We start from the raw sequence: 22017 nt of genomic DNA, 5'->3' as shown, positions 1-22017 counted from the left end.
TCAAGGTGTGAGGCGCCGGGCGGGTGTGGGGATACTCACAAGTCCCCGGTTAGGTGCTTCGTTGTTGGAGTTTACCCCAGTGGACGAGAGGGTCGCCTCCCTACGCCTGCGGGTTATGGGGGGGAAAACTCTGACTGTTGTGTGTGCTTATGCACCCAACAGCAGTTCAGAGTATTCGGCCTTCTTGGAGACCCTGGAAAGAGTCCTGTATGGGGCTCCTGAAGGGGACTCCTTAGTCTTGCTGGGAGACTTCAACGCACATGTGGGCAATGATGGAGACACTTGGAGGGGCGTGATTGGGAGGAACGGCCCCCCTGATCTGAACCGGAGTGGTGGTTTGTTACTGGACTTCTGTGCTAGTCATGGATTGGCCATAACAAACACCATGTTCGAACATAAGGATGCTCATAAGTGTACGTGGTACCAGAGCACCCTAGGCAGAAGGTCCATGATCGATTTCGTTATCGTATCATCGGACCTGAGGCCGTATGTTTTGGACACTCGGGTAAAGAGAGGGGCGGAGTTGTCAACTGATCACCATCTGGTGGTGAGTTGGGTCGAGTGGCGGGGGAAGCCTCTGGATAGACCTGGTAAGCCCAAACGTGTAGTTCGGGTGAACTGGGAACGTCTGGAGGTGGCCCAAGTTCAGGAGGCCTTCAACTCACACCTCCGGCGGAGCTTTTCGGGCATTCCTGTGGAGGTTGGGGACATTGAACCAGAGTGGTCGGTGTTCAAAGCCTCTATTGCCGAAGCCGCGGTGGGGAGCTGTGGTCTCAAGGTCTTAGGTGCCTCAAGGGGCGGTAACCCTCGAACCTCCTGGTGGACACCGGTGGTCAGGGAAGCCGTCCGACTGAAGAAGGAGGCCTTCAGGGATTTGTTATCCCGGGGGACTCCCGAAGCAGTTGCAAGGTACCGACAGGCCCGAAGGGCAGCAGCCTCATCCGTGGCCGAGGCAAAGCAGCGGGTGTGGGAGAAGTTCGGAGAAGACATGGAGAAGGACTTTCGGGCGGCACCAAAGTTGTTCTGGAAAACTGTCCGACACCTCAGGAGGGGGAAGCAGGGAACCATCCAAGCTGTGTACAGTAAGGATGGGACGTTGTTGACCTCAACTGATGGAGTGTTGGGACGTTGGAAGGAACACTTTGAGGAACTCCTGAACCCGACAACTCCGCCCTCTATGTTAGAGGCAGCGCTGGAGTATGACGGGGGATCAACGCCAATCTCCCGGGGGGAGGTCACTGAGGTCGTCAAACAACTCCACAGTGGCAAAGCCCCGGGGGTGGATGAGATCCGCCCGGAAATGCTGAAGGCTCTGGGTGTTGAGGGACTGTCATGGTTGACACGTCTCATCAACGTTGCGTGGAAGTCGGAAACGGTACCGAAGGAGTGGCAGACCGGGGTGGTGGTCCCCCTTTTCAAAAAGGGGGATCAGAGGGTGTGTGCCAATTACAGAGGCATCACACTACTCAGCCTCCCCGGGAAAGTTTACTCCAAGGTACTCGAAAGGAGGGTCAGGCCAATTGTCGAACCTCAGATTGAGGAGGAACAATGCGGATTCCGTCCTGGTCGTGGAACGACGGATCAGCTTTTTACTCTCGCAAGGATCCTGGAGGGGGCCTGGGAGTACGCTTATCCGGTCTACATGTGTTTTGTAGACTTGGAGAAGGCGTATGACCGGGTTCCCAGGGAGTTACTGTGGGAGGTGCTGCGGGAGTATGGGGTGAGGGGGTCTCTACTCAGGGCCATCCAATCTCTGTACTCCCAAAGCGAGAGCTGTGTCCGGGTCCTCGGCAGTAAGTCGGACCCATTTCCGGTGAGGGTTGGCCTCCGCCAGGGCTGCGCTTTGTCACCAATCCTGTTTGTAATATACATGGATCGGATTTCGAGGCGTAGTCGTGGGGGGGGGGGGGGTCTGCAGTTCGGTGGACTAAGGATTGCACCACTGCTTTTTGCAGATGATGTGGTTCTGATGGCTTCATCGGTCTGCGACCTTCAGCACTCACTGGATCGGTTCGCAACCGAGTGTGAAGCGGCTGGGATGAGGATCAGCACCTCCAAATCTGAGGCCATGGTTCTCAGCAGGAAACCGATGGACTGTCCACTCCAAGTAGGGAATGAGTCCTTACCCCAAGTGAAGGAGTTCAAGTATCTCGGGGTCTTGTTCTCGAGTGAGGGATCAATGGAGCGTGAGATGGGCCGGAGAATCGGAGCAGCGGGAGCGGTATTGCAGTCGCTTTACCGCACCGTCGTGACGAAAAGGGAGCTGAGCCGGAAGGCAAAGCTCTCTGTCTACCGGGCCATTTTCGTTCCTACCCTCACCTATGGTCATGAAGGATGGGTCATGACCGAAAGAACGAGATCGCGGATACAAGCGGCCGAGATGGGTTTCCTCCGCCGGGTGGCTGGTGTCTCCCTTAGAGATAAGGTGAGAAGTTCGGTCATCAGGGAGGGACTCGGAGTTGAGCCGCTCCTCCTTCGCGTCGAAAGAAGCCAGTTGAGGTGGTTCGGGCACCTAGTTAGGATGCCACCTGGGCGCCTCCCTAGGGAGGTGTTCCAGGCACGTCCAGCTGGGAAGAGACCAAGGGGTAGACCTAGGACCAGGTGGAGGGATTATATCTCTTCGCTGGCCTGGGAGCGCCTTGGGATCCCCCAGTCAGAGCTGGTTGATGTCGCCAGGGAAAAGAAAGTTTGGGGCTCTCTGCTGGAACTGCTACCCCCGCGACCCGACCACGGATAAGCGGGAGAAGATGGATGGAATTAAATAACTGCTCAGCATCTCCACCACAATCCCAATCTGCTGTGTCCTGTTTTCCTCCCCTCTGCATAACACCCCATCACACATACGAAACACAACGCAGAGTCTGAGGGTGTTAAGAGTATGTTTATTTAAATGTCCTCCTCTACTGGCCAACACGGGGAGCATATGCTGGGTGTGGAAGTTCTCCAGGAGGAGGAAATGTCCATGCCATGCAGGGTCTTTGGGGATGGGGATGATGATCGCCTCCTTCGTGGTCCACACAACAAAGTAGCAGAGACTCCGGTCTGTGATGTGCAGCTGCCCTTGGACGTGCAGCTGCCCTTGGACCTGGTGCCAGTATGGGTGATTCTCCTTGAGAATATATGACCCACCCTCCTCACGGAGACAGAAGGATGGTAACTGGACTGCCTCCGCGATGGTCATGTTCATGTCACTAAAATCCTTGAATCTACACACAGCAAATAAACTCAAATGACACAACGTGATGTAAAAGGAGATCACACATACAGTATAGTCGATATAAAACTGGCTGCTTCAATCTGAAGAGCAACTAAAACAAAACACGGGAGTGTACCTTGTTCTTGTGAACACTAATGTTATCCACAGCATACACAGAGACCACGAAGTTCTAAAGGAGAAAACTAGTTACTGAAACAAAACACGTTAGTGTACCTTGTTAGCTAATGTTAGCTAGCTGACATTAACGTTACACATTGCACTCATATTACTCACCAACATCTTGTAAAGCCGGTCCCGCTGCTCTTACAGAACCGACTAACTCCCCTTTCGTGTATGTACAGCTCTCAACGTGTTCAGACTTGTAGTGATTTTCACCTCATTTTATACTTTTGTTCTCATTCTGAAAGAAACAGGTGAAATGTGCTAACGTGACGGCCGTCTTTGTGATGGTGACGCGTATTGTGCGAGACCAGAGACCTGTAGTTCACTCAGCGGTTTCACACACAAAAAAGTGTAACTTCACAGTTTTACGACACATTTTTATTTTTTTGACTTGCAAAATATTCTTTTAAATTGACAAACATCATATGTGTCATTCGTGGCACAATTCAAACGGGATCAAAAGATAACTTTTCTCTCTCCATTGACTTCAATGTATAATTTTCCGCTTCCGGGGTCCCATGGAGGCTCCCGGAAAGGGAGGGACTTCGCCTCTCTATTTGGAGCAGGCGGGATTAGACTGACGTCACAGTCGAGCCGTTAGTGGCCGACTCCGCCTACTAAGGGCTTCACGGCAACTCTACAGAATCCTATGGGTGACGTCACGGACCCTACGTCCATTTATATATACAGTCTATGGTTGAAATACATACTTTGTGCTGGGGACAGCCATTAGAACTGTTAAGAATGTGGTGGTCAAAAGTCAAGTTTACTGTAACCACACCTAACACGTCATTGGCCAGAACTCTAGAATTCATATTTTTACAATTGGACAATTTCGTGCAAATTTCAAACAAATGTCTAATAGAATATAATGATGAAGTGATGACACTATGGATTAAAGCTCAATTTGACTGTTTGGTGGAGCGAACCACAAGGATGTAATTATTGTTGTTTTTAATTATTAAAATTGCGTCTCCGTAAGATAACTTTAATCGACTTTCTGGCTACAAATGTGTATTGCGGTGTGTGTTTTTGAGCAGGTGATGACCCCCCAGCGGCTGGAGTTGCTCAGAGCTCAGGTGCAGCAGGAGATGGAGGCTCCAGTCAGAGAGAGGTTCAATAAACTCGAGGAGGTCGGTCATGTGTCTGTGTCTGTGCACATAAGTATTATAGGGATGTCAGGCTACAAGAACTTTAGTAGACAATACCATTACTGGCGGCTAACAGCTAACATTAACTAGCTTTCCTTCTGCTGATTACATCACACTTCCCATTATCAGAGGAAAACATGTATATCATCCATTTTTCATCGTGAGGTCGCTGCTTTCCAAACATGTTTTCTTTTACCATGGGACATCGTTTGTGTCAAGCCCTGATGTCAATCTGTCCTTTGCATTATCATAGACCTATGAGGGAGAACATGGGTCAGTGAAAGAGTCCCCCACCCTTACTACTATGTAGTCATTATATATTGTATGCAGTTAAAATCACATTTTTTACATAGTGATTAACCCTATTATTTAATACAGCACCAAATACATATCTTAACAGTGAAACGGTGCTAAGAACAAAGTTCTCTCCTGTTATCGATTATGTCACTTTGGAAATTGCTGTTAAAAATGATTAATAGCTGCAAATGGCTTCTATTGAAGAAGGAAATGTTGGAATTATCTTTAAATTCCTGCTTTAAATAGGGTCAGCAGCTGTGACTATGAAGTCAATAGCAACGGTCAAGATGTCAGCATCGAGTGGCTTTTGACAATCTTTGAGAGTCTGTGCTGATTTCCATGTTGTCTGCCTGATTGCTCTCATCCCCTTCTCACTGATTAGAAGTGTTATTACTCCGTGTACACATTTTCTTTCCAGGAATCCGAGAAGTACAGGTCTGAGTACAACAAGCTGCGGTATAACTTCACTTTTCTCAAGTCCCAGTTTGACCATCAGAGGGAAGAACATGCTCGTACTCTGGAGGAGAGGAGGATCCGCTCTGAAGCAGAGGTCTGTGTTGTCTGATAGTCAGCACTGTGTTTTTATTCAATTGTCCTACACTGGCGTGAAATGATAAAAGAAGATAATACTGTGGATGATCCCTTTCTGTTGGCAGGTGTCTCGTCTGGAGAAGGAGCGGGAGGAGCTGCTTGCTCAGTACCAGGGTTCAGACCCGCTGCGTGATGGCAGACGAGTGGAGGCTCTGCTGAGGGAGAAGGCTCAGCTCCACCTGCGGCTGAAGGGCCTGGAGGCAGAGGGGGCGGAGCTCCGGGCCCAGAGAGAGAACTCAGGCCAGCAGGCGGAGAACGTCCAGCGCATCCAGATCAGACAGCTGACAGAGAGTCAGGCGGCGGTGAAGTCCATGGAGGTGAGACGGCTGCTCTCCTTTGTTTGTTACAGCGCTTCCAAATAATTTGTTGCTTCAAAGCTTCATTCAGGTGGCGTTGGGATCACTTCAAAGCTTCATTCAGGTGGCATTGGGATCGCTTCAAAGCTTCATTCAGGTGGCATTGGAATCGCTTCAAAGCTTCATTCAGGTGGCGTTGGGATCGCTTCAAAGCTTCATTCAGGTGGCATTGGGATCACTTCAAAGCTTCATTCAGGTGGCATTGGGATCACTTCAAAGCTTCATTCAGGTGGCGTTGGGATCACTTCAAAGCTTCATTCAGGTGGCGTTGGGATCACTTCAAAGCTTCATTCAGGTGGCGTTGGGATCACTTCAAAGCTTCATTCAGGTGGCGTTGGGATCACTTCAAAGCTTCATTCAGGTGGCGTTGGGATCACTTCAAAGCTTCATTCAGGTGGCGTTTGGATCACTTCAAAGCTTCATTCGGGTGGCATTGGGATCACTTCAAAGCTTCATTCAGGTGGCATTGGGATCGCTTCAAAGCTTCATTCAGGTGGCATTGGGATCACTTCAAAGCTTCATTCAGGTGGCATTGGGATCACTTCAAAGCTTCATTCAGGTGGCGTTGGGATCACTTCAAAGCTTCATTCAGGTGGCGTTGGGATCACTTCAAAGCTTCATTCAGGTGGCATTGGGATCACTTCAAAGCTTCATTCAGGTGGCGTTGGGATCACTTCAAAGCTTCATTCAGGTGGCATTGGGATCACTTCAAAGCTTCATTCAGGTGGCATTGGGATCACTTCAAAGTAGTGTTGTCACGATACCAACATTTTGGTTTCGATACCGATACCAAGTCAAGAATTGCGATTCCAATTCTTTTTCGATACTTTTCTTAAAAAAAGGGAAACAGTCTTAAATGTAATTATTGTGCTTTATTTCACACCAGAACCATAGCACAAACTTTTAGACAATGAGAACAATAAACAAAATAAATGACAATAATTCGTATTAAATCAAATTAAGCATCATCTCAAACAAGTTTTTTGTTTTATAAAATATAATTTTCTTTATATTTTATTAACATGTAATAGTACAGTAATATAAATAATTATTGACAATGTATATTGCAGATGTTAGCCACATTGGTAAGTTAGCTAAAAAGATAGCCATATTAGACAGTTATCATTGCCATTAATTGCCTCGTCAAACTACGAAAACGTTCGTTTGTCACAAAATAAATGACACTTGTTTGACTTAGATTTGAGGGCATGGGCTTGAGCATGATGTAATTATGTTATCTATCACATTCGCTAACCTGTCTGTCTTTAAATTATTTAAACAGCTGGCGGGTGCTTAGCCAAGTCTGATGTGTTGGCTCCCTTGGTTTGCAGGGATCTAAAACATTTCTCACAGACAGGCCTCGTGGTGTCCGTAGGCTTGCCCTCACTGTCAGAGATATAGCTCAAATACTTCCAAATTTCGCTTCTGGCGTCTTTTTTGTCAACAAGCCGAGGCGCAGCGGCAGTTGCACTCCCACTTGCAGCGATGCTTCTCGTTTTCTCACATGCTCTGGCAGCTAGCGCGTGCACGAGAGAGGGGAGGGACTTAGAACGTGCTTGAGAGAGGCGGGACTGCAGGCACGGCTGCAGTGCACGCAGGGAGTGGAAGCAGAGCGCTGAACACATACGGCTCTTATTAAAACGGCGCTTTCTCACCGGAGTACTTTTCCCCGTCATTCTTAAAGTACCGATACTAATGAAACGGAGGAATTGTACCGTTTTTAACGGCAGGGTATCGCGGTACCTTTCAAGTATCGGTACACCGTGCAACACTACTACAAAGCTTCATTCAGGTGGCGTTTGGATCGCTTCAAAGCTTCATTCAGGTGGCGTTGGGATTACATTACATTGCATTTAGCTGATGCTTTTATCCAAAGCGACTTACAATAAGTGCATTCGACCAGGAAGACACAACCTTGAAGTAAACAGAATCATATAAGTACATCAGGTTTCATAGAGCCAAGTATTTCAAGTGCTACTCAACTGGCTATAGATAAGCCAGTCCTTTATTAGTATATAAGTGCTCTGTTAGCAGTTCTTTGTTAGTAATTCTATCGCTCGAGGTGGAGTCGAACGAGATGAGTTTTCAGTCTGCGCCGGAAGGTGTGTAAGCTATCTGCTGTCCTGATGTCAATGGGGAGCTCATTCCACCATTTTGGAGCCAGGATAGCAAACCCACGTGTTTTTGCTGATGGGAACTTGGGTCCCCCTCGCAGCGAGGGTGCAGCGAGTCGTTTGGCTGATGCAGAGCGTAGAGCACGCACTGGGGTGTACAGTTTAACCATGTCCTGGATGTAGGAAGGGCCAGATCCATTTGCAGCATGCTACGCAAGTACCAGTGTCTTGAAGTGTATTCTAGCAGTTACCGGAAGCCAATGAAGGGAGCGGAGGAGCGGAGTGGTGTGGGAAAATGTAGGAAGGTTGAAGACCAGACGAGCCGCTGCATTCTGGATGAGCTGCAGAGGTCGGATGGCACATGCAGGTAGACCAGCCAGGAGGGAGTTGCAGTAGTCTAGGCGTGAGAAGACGAGAGCCTGGACCAGAACCTGCGTGGCTTTCTGGGTCAGCTGGGGACGCATCCTCCTGATGTTGTAAAGCGTGTATCTGCAGCAGCGGGTTGTAGCAGCGATGTTTGCAGTGAAGGACACGTTGTTATCTAGGGTCTCACCCAGAGTCCTTGCAGTCTGGGTCGGGGAAACAACAGAGGAGCCGATGTTGATGGTCAGGTCAAGAGTGGGACAATCTTTTCCCGGAAGGAAAAGCACTTCAGTTTTGTCAAGGTTGAGCTTGAGGTGATGAGCGGACATCCACTGAGAGATGTCAGCTAAACAAGCAGAGATGCGTGCGACGACCTGGGTCTCTGAGCGGGGAAAGGACAGAATTAGTTGGGTGTCGTCAGCGTAGCAGTGGTATGAAAAACCATGCGGGCTAATGACAGATCCGAGCGAGTTTGTGTACAGGGAGAAGAGGAGGGGACCAAGAACAGAGCCCTGAGGGACCCCTGTAGTTAATTGACAAGGGTCGGACTCCGACCCTCTCCAAGTTACCCTGTAGGTACGGTCTTTGAGGAATGAGGTGAGGAGGGAAAGTGCAGAGCCTGAAACTCCAAGTTCTTGGAGAGTGCGAAGGAGGATCTGATGGTTCGAATGCAGCAGACAGGTCCAGCAGGATGATGACAGAGGAGAGGGAGGCTGCTTTAGCCGTGTGCAGTTCCTCAGAGACAGCAAGGAGGGCAGTTTCTGTGGAGTGACCTGCCTTGAAACCAGACTGGTGCGGATCCAGAAGGTTGTTCTGATGGAGATAGCAGGAGAGTTGTTTAAAGACAGCGCGTTCAAGTGTTTTAGACAGGAACGGGAGGAGAGAGACAGGCCTGTAGTTTATAACCTCAGACGGGTTGAGAGTGGGTTTCTTTAGGAGAGGGTTTACTCTCGCCTCCTTGAGACTGTTTGGAAAGTGACCAGAAGTTAGAGAAGTGTTGATGAAATGGGTGAGAAACGGTAGAATATCAGGAGCGATAGTCTGAAGGAGGTTTGAAGGGATAGGGTCCAGAGGACAGGTGGTAGGGCGGGCAGAGGTAATGAGGGTAAGAACCTCACTTGGAGAGAGAGGGGGAAAGGAGGTTAGTGTGCGGGTGGAAGGAGGGTCTGGAGACCCAGCGGTGAGTAGAGGTGAGTCAGAAAAAGAAGAGCGAATATCATCAACCTTTTTTCAAAGTGGTTAACAAAGTCGCTTGACAGAAGGGAGGAGGGGGGAGGGGCTTTGGGAGGGTCCAAGAGGGTGGATCACTTCAAAGCTTCATTCGGGTGGCATTGGGATCGCTTCAAAGCTTCATTCAGGTGGCATTGGGATCACTTCAAAGCTTCATTCAGGTGGCGTTGGGATCGCTTCAAAGCTTCATTCAGGTGGCGTTGGGATCGCTTCAAAGCTTCATTCAGGTGGCGTTGGGATCGCTTCAAAGCTTCATTCAGGTGGCGTTGGGATCGCTTCAAAGCTTCATTCAGGTGGCATTGGGATCGCTTCAAAGCTTCATTCAGGTGGCATTGGGATCGCTTCAAAGCTTCATTCAGGTGGCATTGGGATCGCTTCAAAGCTTCATTCAGGTGGCATTGGGATCGCTTCAAAGCTTCATTCAGGTGGCATTGGGATCGCTTCAAAGCTTCATTCAGGTGGCATTGGGATGAAAACTGTACAGCTTCATTTTCTGGGTCATTTTACTGGAAAAGATCCCAGGTTAGGGGGGAGTGACAAAGCAGGGTTCAGAGTCATTGATGAATAACATACAGAATAAATCATGAGCAATAGCCACTTTCTCCTCACCCCTTTTGGATCCTCTCTCTCTCTCTCCATCAAACACACACACACACACACACACACACACACACACACACACACACACACACACACACACACACACACACACACACACACACACACACACACACACACACACACACAGCTTAGTCCTCTCTCTCTCTATCAAACACACACACACACACACACACACACACACACACACACACACACACACACACACACACACACACACACACACACACACACATAGCTTAGTCCTCTCTCTCTCTCTCTCTCTCTCTCTCTCTATCAAACATACACACAGCTTAGTCCTCTCTCTCCATCAAACACACACACAGCTTAGTCCTCTCTCTCTCTCTCTCTATCAAACACACACACAGCTTAGTCCTCTCTCTGTCTCTATTAAACACACACACAGCTTAGTCCTCTCTCTCTCTCTCTCTCTCTCTCTCTATCAAACACACACACACACACACAGCTTAGTCCTCTCTCTCTCCATCAAACACACACACAGCTTAGGCCCCGGCCACACGAGGACGAAAACGGTTGTTTGCGTTACTGTTTAGTGTCGTATAGACCATTCGGCCACACGAGGACGACCGAATACGGCACTAAACGACTGCGGAAACGATAACGGGTCCCAAGGTGGATAGAACGGCATACGCAACGCTCTGGTGGGGTCAAACGGCTCCGTGTGTACTAGTGCTGGGGGGAAACGATTATTTCGAAAACTATTAATCGGGCGATTATTTGATCGATTAGTCGACTAATCTAACGATTATTTTTCTGTTGTTCAATTCATAAAAAACGTAATGTAAACATTTTTTTTTTCACAATACTGTGTCTCAGGGGATCTTAATATTTAACAAACTATTAATGTGTTATACCAGATTAACGGAAATAATCTCAGCTAACTGCCGATACAAACCATGTTTACCAAAACAAAACACAAGTCTCATAAGAAGCATCTAAATGACCCATGAGCGAAAAATGCTAACGGACATTGGCACAGAACTCAAGATAAAAGTACCCTTATTACTCATCGTAGCTGCACATACAAGATATCCGATTAAAGCTGAGACTCCACAGATTATGTAGGTATATAGTATCATCACTGAGTGATCCGGACTCGCGATAGGGGAAGCAAATACAGTCATCACAACACGTACCTTTACAGAGCTTCTAGGGAGATAGTCTCACCACCGTAGCTGTCAATCTGATCAAAAGATGTGTTCAATGGCATTAAAATGAGAAAAAACGCGGCTGAATCGGTTAATCCATAGGTTTTTAACGTCTATGTCGACGCGTCGCTCCAGCACTAGTGTGTACGCCCTATACGATCATTTTCTGATAATGATGAGGCAATAGCCCCGCCTCTCCCCACCTCTGCTGCTCACCCCGGGTCAAAGTAAACTGCACACTGAATTCAGATTATTTATCTTTCTCTCGATATGGACCTAAACGCGAGTGAAGTCTAATCTGACAGGACGGAGACACCTCTCAAACTACCTAAACTAGTTATAAATATGTTTATTTTTACTGTCGGCCGGGTCACTCATTACTGGATCAGCTGCTGCATGAGACAGACACTGATGCTGTCAGAAGAGAGGGAGGAAAAAGAGAGGCTCCATGTATTTTATTATTATATTATACAGTGTTTCCCACAGATCTGAAATATACTTGGGCGGGTGGTGACAGCGGGTTGTTAAAAAAAAAGTTTTAACAACATGTTTATTATTGACTTTTCATTCCTGTATAATCATTTTGCGCAAAGATGGCACTGTTTGTCAGAGCACTTCATCCTTCTGGGATTTCATGAATAACAGCTCCAACGCCTGTGTGTATGGGAACACCTCTGGTGCTGGTCCATTAACTGCCAGTGTTTCCCACAGATCTGTTTCCCACATGTCTGAAATATACTTGGGGGGGGTGGTGGTAGCGGGGGGGGGGGTGAGGTGACGTGCAACAACATTAACCTTTCTGTTGGTCGCTTGTTAGCAGACCCTTCATGCGATGGCAGAGAGAACAGGTACAGGCAGGGCCCATAATGATCGCCCTATAGTTTAAATCTACTACCCACACATGGAAATGGGTTACTTTAAAAAAAAAAAAAAAAAATGCATTTAGGAACCTATCCATGTGATTTTTAGTGGGGGTCGACCTCAAATCCTCTATGGGGGTCCAGGGGCATGCCCCCCCGGTAAGATTTTATTTTTTATTTTGGAGTTAAATGCATCAATCTGGTGCATTTTGAGGGGAAAATAAAGAGACTAGATCTATGGAAACACCTATATTAAACAGAACTGTATACATTTCAATAATCATAAAATCATGGCCATAACCAATACCATTTCCAATATGAAAAAAACACTGAAACTTGTTTATTAATTTATTTTTGGTTCATTTATAGTTGTGAGTGTGTCTGTGCTCCTGAATCAGCCTCTCCTGTCTCCCTCCTCTCCCCCTCTTTGAGGCAGCAGCAAAGACTAGTTTTCTCTCAACAAGTTTTAAAAGTGTATCTTACCTTTTTTCACCCAGTTAACTTTTTATTTATTTATTCATGCATATTTTACAAATCACAATACATTTCATTTAGCTGACGCTTTTATCCAAAGCGTCTTATAATGACCGATTACAGGGACATTCTCCCTGGAGTAACTAAGGGCTAAGTGCCTTACTCAAGGGCACACTAGTGGTGGTGTTCCTCGCGGGATTTTAACTCACAGCCTTCCGATCTTCAGCCCACCTCACTATCCATTAGACCAATCACTACCCTCTCAAATGGAAATATGTGTTTACATAAATGGTGACCACACCGTTTGAGACCCACTGAGAACTTAGACTAAGTTAACTATCTAAACACTCAGAGAGTCCTTTACCTCACCTGAGCTGAGCTTATCCCGAGCTTGAATGACACAGAGACCAATCAAGGGCTTTGATTTATGATCTGTATGACAGTGTCCATGTCGGCAGGCCACATCATGTGGACAGCCAGTCACCTGTGTGAGGCAGGCCACTTAACAGGCCAGAAGGAGGCGAGATCAGTGCAAGGTAGCGAGGGATCATTGTCCACAAGTTAATCGATCGCAGATGGCGTCGTGGTCACGGACGAATAAAAAAAAAAATTATTAAAAAATTATTTAAAAAAAACAAACCTAAATGGGTCGCGAAATATACTTGGGCGGCCGTTAATATACCTGGGCGGCCCGGCCCGGCATCAAACACACACACAGCTTAGTCCTCTCTCTCTCTCTCTCTCTCTCTCTCTCTCTCTCTCTCTCTCTCTCTCTCTCTCTCTCTCTCTCTCTCTCTCTCTCTCTCTCTCTCTATCAACACACACACAGCTTAGTCCTCTCTCTCTCTCTCTCTCTATCAACACACACACAGCTTAGTCCTCTCTCTCTCTCTCCATCAAACACACACACAGCTTAGTCCTCTCTCTCCCTCTCTCCATCAAACACACACACACACACACACACACACACACACACACACACACACACACACACACACACACACACACACACACACACACACACACACACACACACACACACACACACACACACACACACACACACACACACACACACACACACAGCTTAGTCCTCTCTCTGTAACTACAAGTATTTATGTTGACCAAATTGACCAGTTCTATTCATTTAAGAAAGTTCATGTATTAAAAAGACCAACTTATTTAACCCCATGAATACCTTTATTCAAATGAAGGATATCGTTTAAGATGTCATGTATTTATCTTGTTGTTAATTGTTAGGATAAAGATATGTGTTCACGTGTTACCATTTGACTCTAAATGTGACCTTGTTTGCGGCTGTTGGATGTGATTAACGGCTGTTGGATGTGATTAACGGCTGTTGGATGTGATTAACGGCTGTTGGTGTGATTAACGGCTGTTGGTGTGATTAACGGCTGTTGGATGTGATTAACGGCTGTTGGATGTGATTAACGGCTGTTGGATGTGATTAACGGCTGTTGGGTGTGATTAACGGCTGTTGGTGTGATTAACGGCTGTTGGATGTGATTAACGGCTGTTGGATGTGATTAACGGCTGTTGGATGTGATTAACGGCTGTTGGATGTGATTAACGGCTGTTGGGTGTGATTAACGGCTGTTGGGTGTGATTAACGGCTGTTAGGTGTGATTAACGGCTGTTGGATGTGATTAACGGCTGTTGGTGTGATTAATGGCTGTTGGTGTGATTAACGGCTGTTGGATGTGATTAACGGCTGTTGGATGTGATTAACGGCTGTTGGATGTGATTAACGGCTGTTGGATGTGATTAACGGCTGTTGGTGTGATTAACGGCTGTTGGTGTGATTAACGGCTGTTGATGTGATTAACGGCTGTTGATGTGATTAACGGCTGTTGGATGTGATTAACGGCTGTTGGTGTGATTAACGGCTGTTGGTGTGATTAACGGCTGTTGGTGTGATTAACGGCTGTTGGATGTGATTAACGGCTGTTGGTGTGATTAACGGCTGTTGATGTGATTAACGGGTGGGTGTGATTAACGGCTGTTGGTGTGATTAACGGCTGTTGGATGTGATTAACGGCTGTTGGATGTGATTAACGGGTGTTGGTGTGATTAACGGGTGGGTGTGATTAACGGCTGTTGGTGTGATTAACGGCTGTTGGATGTGATTAACGGCTGTTGGATGTGATTAACGGCTGTTGGTGTGATTAACGGCTGTTGATGTGATTAACGGGTGGGTGTGATTAACGGCTGTTGGTGTGATTAACGGCTGTTGGATGTGATTAACGGCTGTTGGATGTGATTAACGGCTGTTGGTGTGATTAACGGCTGTTGGTGTGATTAACGGCTGTTGGTGTGATTAACGGCTGTTGGATGTGATTAACGGCTGTTGGATGTGATTAACGGCTGTTGGATGTGATTAACGGCTGTTGGATGTGATTAACGGCTGTTGGATGTGATTAACGGCTGTTGGATGTGATTAACGGCTGTTGGGTGTGATTAACGGCTGTTGGATGTGATTAACGGCTGTTGGATGTGATTAACGGCTGTTGGATGTGATTAACGGCTGTTGGTGTGATTAACGGCTGTTGGATGTGATTAACGGCTGTTGGATGTGATTAACGGCTGTTGGATGTGATTAACGGGTGTCGGTGTGATTAACGGGTGTCGGTGTGATTAACGGCTGTTGGATGTGATTAACGGCTGTTGGATGTGATTAACGGCTGTTGGATGTGATTAACGGCTGTTGGTGTGATTAACGGCTGTTGGATGTGATTAACGGCTGTTGGATGTGATTAACGGGTGTCGGTGTGATTAACGGGTGTCGGTGTGACAGGCGGAGCGTCAGTCTCTGCGTCTGCAGCTGGAGCGGATGGAGAGCGAGCTTCACCTTACCCAGGAGCAGAGCAGCCAGCTGAGCGGGAGGCTGCACCGAGCGGAGAGGGAGGGGGCTAGTCTGAGCGGACAGGTACGCTGACCTATCATCACACAGCACTGCTCAGCCAGGGTCAGTCCCTGGCTGAGCAGCACACACACACACACACACACACACACACACACACACACACACACACACACACACACACACACACACACACACACACACACGTGATTTGAAGCTTGAAAGTGAAATTGATTAATATTAGGTTTTTTTCGTTCTCAGATTGAAAGCCTGAAGCATTCCCATAAACTGGAGGTGGACGGCACCAGGTTTGAGTGTGCCCGCTCTAAAGGGGAGCTGGAGAGGGAGAGAGACACACTGCTGGGGCAGGTTGATGGTATGACACACACACACACACAATTATTGTCTTTGTCTTTATTATTTATAACCTCCATGTGTGTGCATCTCTGCCTCTTCATCGCCCTCCTGCCTAAGAAAGGCCAACACCACTGTCTGTGCTGAAGTGTTGGCAGCACACATTGGACTCTGTACTTTGTTTACTTTGATCATTAGAGTAACCGTTTATTTAAGTTAACAAGTCATCTGTCAGACCCTCTCAGGTCATATGTAGCATTTGTCTCCGCAGAAGAACACAGGATCCGTAATCATTCTTGCTGTTGGCATCAACCTGTTTCCGCCTCACCCTCAGATTGTCATGGTAACGTGTGTCTCAGGTCTGCAGGCAGATGTGGAGTTGATGAAGGCTTCGGCAGAGAGACACAAAGACCTTCTGGTTGAGAAGGAGAGGGAGTCAGTGAGGAGGGTGCAGGCTGCCCGCGAGGAGGAGCTCCGGAAGACTGCCGCCCTGCACGAGGAGAAGTGAGACTCCCCTCAAACAGCTCGTTCACTGTTCTTCCTCTGCAACTCGTCTTTGTGTCTATACTTACTTGTGGTGCTTTCTGTTGTGAGGCTGGAGGTGGAGAGCCGCCTTGCAGCTCTGGAGCAGCAGAGGGCGCTGCAGGCTGCTGCAGAGCACGGCCAGCAGGAGGAGCGGGAGCAGCGGCTCCGGAGCTGCCAACAGGCCGAGGAGGCTGTCCGCAGAGAGCTGCTCTGCCTCAGGTCAGCAGGACACTCTGGCTGCCTAGAGGTTTCGTTATCTTTGACATGCAATCAATAACGTGCACGTTTATTTCCTGCAACACATGTGGAAGAAAGGAAACTGGAGTTTGGGAGATGTTGGCTATGTTACCTTGTTGAATAATCTCCCACTTTCCCTTCTATCCTTCATTTCTACAAATGTTTGTGGTCAATTGCTAAAAATGTTATTAAAATGACAGCGCGAGTATTGTGTGGAATAGGTCTATGTTCCTTTTCAAATCATACAAAGAAACATGGTTTTGTTTGTGACGGCGTGTCCTCTCATCTGTAACTCATGGTGACACTCAGTGCCTCGTGTTGTGGTTCCAGAGGCAAGCTGCAGCAGCAGAGCGTCCAGCAGGAGGAGCTGGAGAGGCAGAGAGTGGAGACGGCTGACCTGCAGCAGGTACCCGCCTCCACACCCCCATGTGTGACTGTCCCACAGCCTACAGGGTGTAGGTCTGAAATCAACGTGTTTCTTTTATGACCCAACAGCAGAACCAGGAACTAGGTGTTCAGCTTGGCACGCTGTCTCACTCTGAGCGCGAGCTGCTGGAGGCCAACCAGCGCCTGAGGGAAGCCCTGGAGCGCCTGAGGGAGGACGTGAGGGGGGCTCGCGCTCAGGCTGAGAGGAGCCAGCAGGAGGCAGAGAGGTGCGGCCGCTGCCTCACACTGTCTCCGTTACTTTAGTGGGGTTTACTGGGGAGGCCCCAAACTGTGGGGCAGCCTCCCATTGGATCTTAGAACAGCAAACTCCATTTTTTAAGTAAATAAAAGTCTTATCTTTTTAATTTGGGGTAATTTCAGTGGTATCACTGTTCATGTTTTATTGTTTTGTGGTTCTGTGATCCAACTCTTTGTGTTTTACATTTCCTTTGTATGACTTTGTATAACTCTTCTTTGTATGTGTCTTCATTGTAAAGCACATAAGTGAAGTATTCCAGTGTTTCCTTTGTTAGAGGGTTACCAACATATAGAGATGCAATGTGGATGATTGCCTACTAAGCACTGCTGTGTGCGGCCCTGCCTCCAGGCTGGTGGAGGAGCGTCGGGTGGAGTGGGTGGAGGAGAGACACACACTGCAGGAGCGAGACGCTGAGCTGCAGCACAAATACTCCCAGCTGAAGGAGAAGCTGCAGAGGGCGGCGGCGGCACAGAAGAAGGTACCGCTGCTGTGACACTTCTCATTTAACAGGGAGTCGGGGGGGGAGTCAGGGTGCAGGGAGTCAGGGGGGGGAGTCAGGGTGCAGGGAGTCAGGGTGCAGGGAGTCAGGGGGGGGAGTCAGGGTGCAGGGAGTCAGGGGGGGGAGTCAGGGTGCAGGGAGTCAGGGTGCAGGGAGTCAGGGGGGGGAGTCAGGGTGCAGGGAGTCAGGGGGGGGGAGTCAGGGTGCAGGGAGTCAGGGGGGGGGAGTCAGGGTGCAGGGAGTCAGGGGGGGGAGTCAGGGTGCAGGGAGTCAGGGGGGGGAGAGTCAGGGTGCAGGGAGTCAGGGGGGGGAGTCAGGGTGCAGGGAGTCAGGGTGCAGGGAGTCAGGGGGGGGGCGAGTCACGGTGCAGGGAGTCAGGGGGGGGGCGAGTCAGGGTGCAGGGAGTCGGGGGGAGTCAGGGTGCAGGTAGTCAGGTGGGGGGGAGTCAGGGTGCAGGGAGTCAGGGGGGGAGTCAGGGTGCGGGGAGTCAGGGGGGGAGAGTCAGGGTGCAGGGAGTCAGGGGGGGAGTCAGGGTGCGGGGAGTCAGGGGGGGAGAGTCAGGGTGCAGGGAGTCAGGGGGGGAGTCAGGGTGCAGGTAGTCAGGTGGGGAGAGTCAGGGTGCAGGGAGTCAGGGGGGGAGTCAGGGTGCAGGTAGTCAGGTGGGGGCGAGTCACGGGGGGGCGAGTCAGGTGGGGGGAGTCAGGGTGCAGGGAGTCAGGTGGGGGGGAGTCAGGGTGCAGGGAGTCAGGTGGGGGGGGAGTCAGGTGGGGGGGAGTCAGGGTGCAGGGGGGGGGAGTCAGGGTGCAGGGAGTCAGGTGGGGGGGAGTCAGGGTGCAGGTAGTCAGGTGGGGGGGAGTCAGGGTGCAGGGAGTCAGGGGGGGGCGAGTCAGGTGGGGAGAGTCAGGGTGCAGGGAGTCAGGGGGGGGGGAGTCAGGGTGCAGGGAGTCAGGTGGGGGGGAGTCAGGGTGCAGGGAGTCAGGTGGGGGGGAGTCAGGGTGCGGGGAGTCAGGTGGGGGGGGAGTCAGGGTGCAGGGGGGGGGGGGAGTCAGGTGGGGGGGGAGTCAGGGTGCAGGGGGGGGGGAGTCAGGGTGCAGGGAGTCAGGTGGGGGGGAGTCAGGGTGCAGGGAGTCAGGTGGGGGGGAGTCAGGGTGCAGGGGGGGGGGAGTCAGGTGGGGGGAGTCAGGGTGCAGGGAGTCAGGGTGCAGGGAGTCAGGTGGGGGGAGTCAGGGTGCAGGGAGTCAGGGTGCAGGGGGGGGGGAGTCAGGTGGGGGGGAGTCAGGGTGCAGGGGGGGGGGGAGTCAGGTGGGGGGGAGTCAGGGTGCAGGGAGTCAGGGTGCAGGGAGTCAGGTGGGGGGAGTCAGGGTGCAGGGGGGGGGAGTCCCTTAAACAGGGTCATCTGTTACGATGACTAACTACTTGTTAGACAAAGTAATTGAACCACCCCAATATTCAAGTAATGTATCCTGATTACATCCGTTACTTTTCGATTACCTCAATATGAAATACGCATGTAAAGAAAATGGAAAATAAATTCCAATAAGATGCTTTTACTAATTATATTGTGATAACGGAGAAGACAACAATGTGACCTCAGAAAAGAAGCAACCGTTTGTATCTTTCAGTGATTCTTAAATGATAAACTTGGACTACTGAATTTGATGATGAAGCGAATATCCACTCCTTCACTGATCCATATTAGTGCTTTAACGCTTGGTCCGCCTCATATGATGTCCTGTCTGTTCGTAGTTGGGCTGGATCGTTGCTCCAGCTCTTCCTTCCTTTGTTGCGATCACCACTTAATGATTAATGATCAGATTAATTGTGCTAATGATGCACGTAAATATACTTTACGTTTTCTATTCACACTTGACACTCAAACCTTATTTAAATAGTCCTGAACTAAAGGCAGTAGAAGTAGACGGGTCAGTCGGCTAACGTTAGCGGTTAGCGGTTGAGGACGATGGCGGCGCGCACAGTCGGAGAACTGAACAGTTACATCAGAGACATCAGAGATGCAAAATATCATCCCCGTGTTTTTTATATTGTAAACTGTATTTAATTAATGTGTGAGCATATGTTTGTGTATATGTTTATATAGATATATATGTATTAGTTTTATGTGGAAATGCACTGCGAGAAACGCTTATTTAAATGTCGTTGTACCCGGTGCGATGACAATAAGGGAATCTATTCTATCTACTCTACCCGTAAAGACGTAGACCCCCCGGTTTAAGAGGGTATATTCACAGCTTGTGTGTGTGTGTGTGTGTGTGTGTGTGTGTGTGTGTGTGTGTGTGTGTGTGTGTGTGTGTGTGTGTGTGTGTGTGTGTGTGTGTGTGTGTGTGTGTGTGTGTGTGTGTGTGTGTGTGTGTGTGTGTGTGTGTGTGTGTGTGTGTGTGTGTGTGTGTGTGTGTGTGTGTGTGTGTGTGTGTGTGTCAGAGGCGAGCGCAGACGGAGCACAGAGACAAGTGGCTGCAGGAGAAGCTGCAGCTGAAGGAGGCCAGGATTCAGGAGCTGGAGCTGGGCGCTGCTGCTGCTGCCAACAAGTACAACGTTTTTATAATTAGAATCAACTTTACTGATATCGCCCCTTTCAACACTTATTTACAAAGTGCCTTCACATAAAGCTACAGAGAACCAGAGAATGAGAGTTAAGATCCTCGCAGCAGAGCTAAAAACATTTAAAGAATGAATGAGTGGCTGGCAGGTGTGGTAAACAGCTGTGTGTGTGATCTTCCTCTCTGTCAGACGCTCCTCTTCCTCAGAGGAGCAGCCTCCGCTCAGCAGGCGGATGAAGGAGCTGCAGCGTCGACACAACGAGTTTCGACGCCTCCTATTGGTGGGCCATGCTCCCTACAGCGCCGGCCACGCCTTCCTGGCCTCCACATCCACCGCCCCCCTCCCCGGGTCCGAGGGCCAGCAGGCCAACATCCCAGTAAGCATTATGAGTCGCAGCCAGTTCTGTACGAGGCTCAGAGCACCTTTCACGCACAGGAAATAGACCAGAATGCAATGCGGCAACAGTATAAGTTGGGTTTATAATGGCGCATTTCCACTGCAGCGGGTAGCCCCGTTTAAGCGTCCTGGACCGTCCTCAAGCGGCCAGGCCAGTTTTTGGTGGCATTTCCATATAGCCTAGTACCGGCTAGCGGGTACTTTTTCTCTCTTTTTCCGGCCCCATAAAATCGTGGTTCTATCAGACCAGGCCAGGGCTGTGACGTCAACACTCGACTGCTGATTGGTCAGAGAGAATCGTCACAAGATCGCGCGCGAGATCATCCCTCGCGTCACATATATATCAAGAAGCAAGCTTGCAGCATTTTGTAAACGGAGGAGCTACAAAAATGGCAACGTCGAAGAAAAGCACACCGTGGTCGACCGAGGAGGTGACGACGTTCCTACATCTCATTGGGGATGATAAAATCCAGCGGGAGCTCGACGGAACAACGCGAAATGTGAAAGTGTTCCAGGATGTCTCTGCACAGATGTCCGAGCGCGGATTTTCGAGGACTTTCCTGCGATGTAGGGAAAACGGAACGGCTTTACTGGAGTCCCTGCAAGGTACGCTCACTTCTAACAAAGAAGTCTATTTTATCCTTACATTAATATTCGACAACCCATGCTTTTATGGAGCCCCAAAGAGCTACATAGCTAGCTAAGGCAGATAGCCTTAGCTAGAGCTATTGTTTGCTAACACCACATGTGCCATTGTTTACGTTCAGTTTTTCTTTTCTATAGTTGTTGTTGCTATTTAGTATTGTGCTGCAGTAGTTTGTGGAATTAACAAGTCATGTTGCTGTTCTAGATGATTACATTGGGACTCGTGAGGAGGAACATTCCCGAACAACGGGTGATGGCAGTGTTCCGTCCACATCGTCAGTGAATCCAGAACGGACCCCAGCCGAAGAATCGACACCGACTCAACCACCAACACCGAGTGCCATCACGACACCGCAGCGTGTGGTTCTAGGTAAGAAATAGAAATGGCAAAACGACTGGAATTGTTTTGTTGTTTTTTTAAACCGTGGATCATCCATCGTCAGTAATTAAAATAAGCTATACCACTGTGTGGAAATGCTCTGTTACAAGTAAAGTCTTAGCTAGGAAGCAGCTAGTACAGTTGTGTGTGACATCCTATCATATACATATATTTATATTCATTATCAACAGGCTGGACATAATGTAATTCACTTTCACAATCATTGTAAACATCTAGGGCCAGAACTTTCTTTAG

The 22017-nt window shown here is 48.9% G+C and overlaps 1 protein-coding gene across 6 annotated transcripts in view; it reads left to right on the top strand.

Annotated features, from left to right (window-relative positions):
• cep83 (centrosomal protein 83) overlaps positions 1–22017 on the top strand; it is a 49277-nt gene that overhangs the window by 8595 nt on the left and 18665 nt on the right. For 5 of the 6 annotated variants that reach the window (XM_034078823.2, XM_034078822.2, XM_034078819.2 and 2 more), the window contains 12 exons: positions 4420–4512; positions 5246–5377; positions 5484–5735; positions 15418–15549; positions 15745–15859; positions 16197–16341; positions 16432–16581; positions 16930–17005; positions 17095–17252; positions 17633–17762; positions 20223–20329; positions 20532–20718. In XM_034078823.2, coding sequence (XP_033934714.1) covers positions 4420–4512; positions 5246–5377; positions 5484–5735; positions 15418–15549; positions 15745–15859; positions 16197–16341; positions 16432–16581; positions 16930–17005; positions 17095–17252; positions 17633–17762; positions 20223–20329; positions 20532–20718 — 1677 coding nt within the window. Of the gene's footprint in view, positions 1–4419; positions 4513–5245; positions 5378–5483; positions 5736–15417; positions 15550–15744; positions 15860–16196; positions 16342–16431; positions 16582–16929; positions 17006–17094; positions 17253–17632; positions 17763–20222; positions 20330–20531; positions 20719–21588; positions 21754–22017 lie in introns of all 6 variants that reach the window. The other variant, XR_011642926.1, reaches the window with a different exon arrangement.

This window comes from Pseudochaenichthys georgianus, unplaced genomic scaffold (genome assembly GCF_902827115.2).
Source record: "Pseudochaenichthys georgianus unplaced genomic scaffold, fPseGeo1.2 scaffold_491_arrow_ctg1, whole genome shotgun sequence".
Classification (NCBI taxonomy): Eukaryota; Metazoa; Chordata; class Actinopteri; order Perciformes; family Channichthyidae; genus Pseudochaenichthys; species Pseudochaenichthys georgianus.
The sequence above is the reverse complement of the archived record's forward strand: the minus strand, read 5'-3'. Positions and strand labels throughout refer to the sequence as shown.